A 2,257-nucleotide genomic window follows, 5' to 3' on the forward strand; every position below is an offset into this window, starting at 1 on the left:
TTTATAATTCTCCTAGTGATATGAGTGGTAACTACCCTCAAGGAGACACTTACACCCATGACCAGTGGACACCTGAGCAGGTTAATATTCCTCTTTCTGAGTTGTTTGAGGAAGTGCATCCCTATAGGGCCTTCAAAGAAAGCCTGATGCTCTCTGGGAAGGAGATTTTAAAAGAAGCTGGAACAGTGGTCTTCACCAAGGAGGCCAAACCTCAAGAGCCTGCTATTGAGAGACTTATGGCAATCAAGGACCAGGAGGATCCTAAGAATGCCATTGAGCACGCCCTTACAGAGGAGAAGGAACCTTGAGTTAATTCTTCTCTGGTCGTGCAAGAGGAGCCTATGACTACCACAGAGCACGCCTTTGCAGAGGTGCAAGAGCCTCAACAGCTACCTTTCCTAGGTGTGCAAAGAGAACCAGAAGATGAGCAACTGGCTCATTTCCTAGCAGCACTCAAGAAGCTGCAAGTCAATATATCTTTAGCAAAGGTATTGGAAAAAAAGACCCCCTATACGGCCTATCTAAAAGGCATTCTTTTTGAAAAGTAGGACCTAAGGAGAGATGAGACTGTGGTACTAACCAAAAAATGTAGTGCTTTAGTCCAGAATGAACTACCAAGGAAGATGGTAGATCCAGGTAGCTTTCAGCTCCTATGTCCTATTGGAAAGATCACTTTTGACAAGGCCTTGTATAATCTTGGCTTGAGCTTAAATTTGATACCTTCATCTGTGATGAAGAAGCTAGGAATCCAAGAGGCACAAGAAACAAGGATTACCATGCAAAGGACTGACCAGTCCTTAAGGCAATCACATGGGATAGTAGAGAACGTACTAGTAAAGGTTGGAGAGCTCTTCTTCCCTACAGGCTCTGACATGGAAGAGGATGCAATTGATTCCATCATTCTCGGAACCTCACTCTTGGCCACTAAAAGAGCCCTGATAGATGTTGAGCAAGGAGAGAAGGCACCGAGGTTGCATGAGGACTGGATGGTGTTCGAGGTTTTTAACCTTCCATTACCCCCTGACAAAGGGAGGCACTTGCATAAAGGATTCAACATTCAAGCCTCCTCCCTTGGATGGAACTAATTCAAACCCCCTACCACCAAACGTAAGTTTGGTGTCGGGTGTGCACTATCAACCGACGAAGAGGGTCCTAAGAGAAAGATTCCTAGGGGATGGAGGACCAAAAAGATCCCTACTGAAGGCTTTCCACCATGGAAGATAGTAGTATTCACTTATCTCTTCATAGTATTCACCATGGAAGAGGGAAATGGCATGAAAGGACACCAACATATTGCTGCAAGACCAACCCTGCTTCATATAGTGAACAAGATACTATCTCTTGAGCGTATTAGGCTAATACATGAGAGCATAGGAACGATGCTCCCAGTAAGGAATAAGAATTTTATCCTCTATGACTACCTTCCCCCTTGAAAGGAGCTGTCCATCAAGCTAATGACGGTAAAGAAGCCCTTGTAGGGAGGTAACCCAACCATGAGTATAGTACTTTTGTTTTTCTTTTGTTTATTTTCACTTGAGTTTATTTCAGTTTAATTCCTTTAGTTTTTCCTTGCTTTTCAATGTTTGTGATCATATGCAGTAGTTAGAACAGAGACAGAGATGTTCAGAGATGTAAATAAAACACCCTGGAGTAGACCCCTTGCTGATGTTGAACGCCAGACAATAAGGCAAGGGGGCATTCAATGCCCCCAATGGGTAAGGAAGCTGGCGTTGCACGCCAAAGGAGGAGTCCCTACTGGGTTTTCAATGCCCACAATAGAGAAAGAAGCTGGCATTTAATGCTGGCCAGGAAGCAAAGACCTAGCGTTGAACGCAAGAAAGGGAGACCCTCAAGGGAGTTCAACACCCTATATGGAGCAGGAAGTTGGCATTGAACGCCAGCCAAGGAGAAGTGCCTGGGCGTTCAACACCCACAAGGGCACAAGGAATTCGAATTCCCTAGCCTATTAGGACCAATGGGTCCCTCAGAATCTCCACCAACCCCACCTTCTTCTCTCTCCTACATTCACTCTTCCCCTTTTTTTTCTCTACCTCTTTCTTCTTCTTCTACTCTCTGCTTTCCAATTGTTCATTATTACTCGAGGACGAGCAAAATACTTGAGTTTGGTTTTGCAAAAGATTTTCTTTTTTACTACCACTCTTAAGTATGGCCCCAAAGACTGGTGAAACCTTAAGGAAGAGGAAGGGAAAGGCACTTGCCTCTGCTTCCCTCACCTCATATGTCACTTATGCAATTC

General features: G+C 44.5%; 1 protein-coding gene across 1 annotated transcript; it reads left to right on the forward strand.

Moving 5' to 3' along the window:
• Positions 1-341: 341 nt before the first annotated feature.
• On the forward strand, positions 342-1,085 carry LOC107607392 (uncharacterized). Its single transcript, XM_016309355.1, has 2 exons — positions 342-488; positions 549-1,085. The coding sequence occupies exons 1-2, from the start codon at positions 342-344 to the stop codon at positions 1,083-1,085; spliced, it is 684 nt and encodes a 227-aa protein (XP_016164841.1).
• The last annotated feature ends 1,172 nt before the right edge of the window (positions 1,086-2,257 follow it).

This window comes from Arachis ipaensis, chromosome B7 (assembly GCF_059453495.1).
Source record: "Arachis ipaensis isolate K30076 ecotype BB chromosome B7, ASM5945349v1, whole genome shotgun sequence".
NCBI lineage: Eukaryota > Viridiplantae > Streptophyta > Magnoliopsida > Fabales > Fabaceae > Arachis > Arachis ipaensis.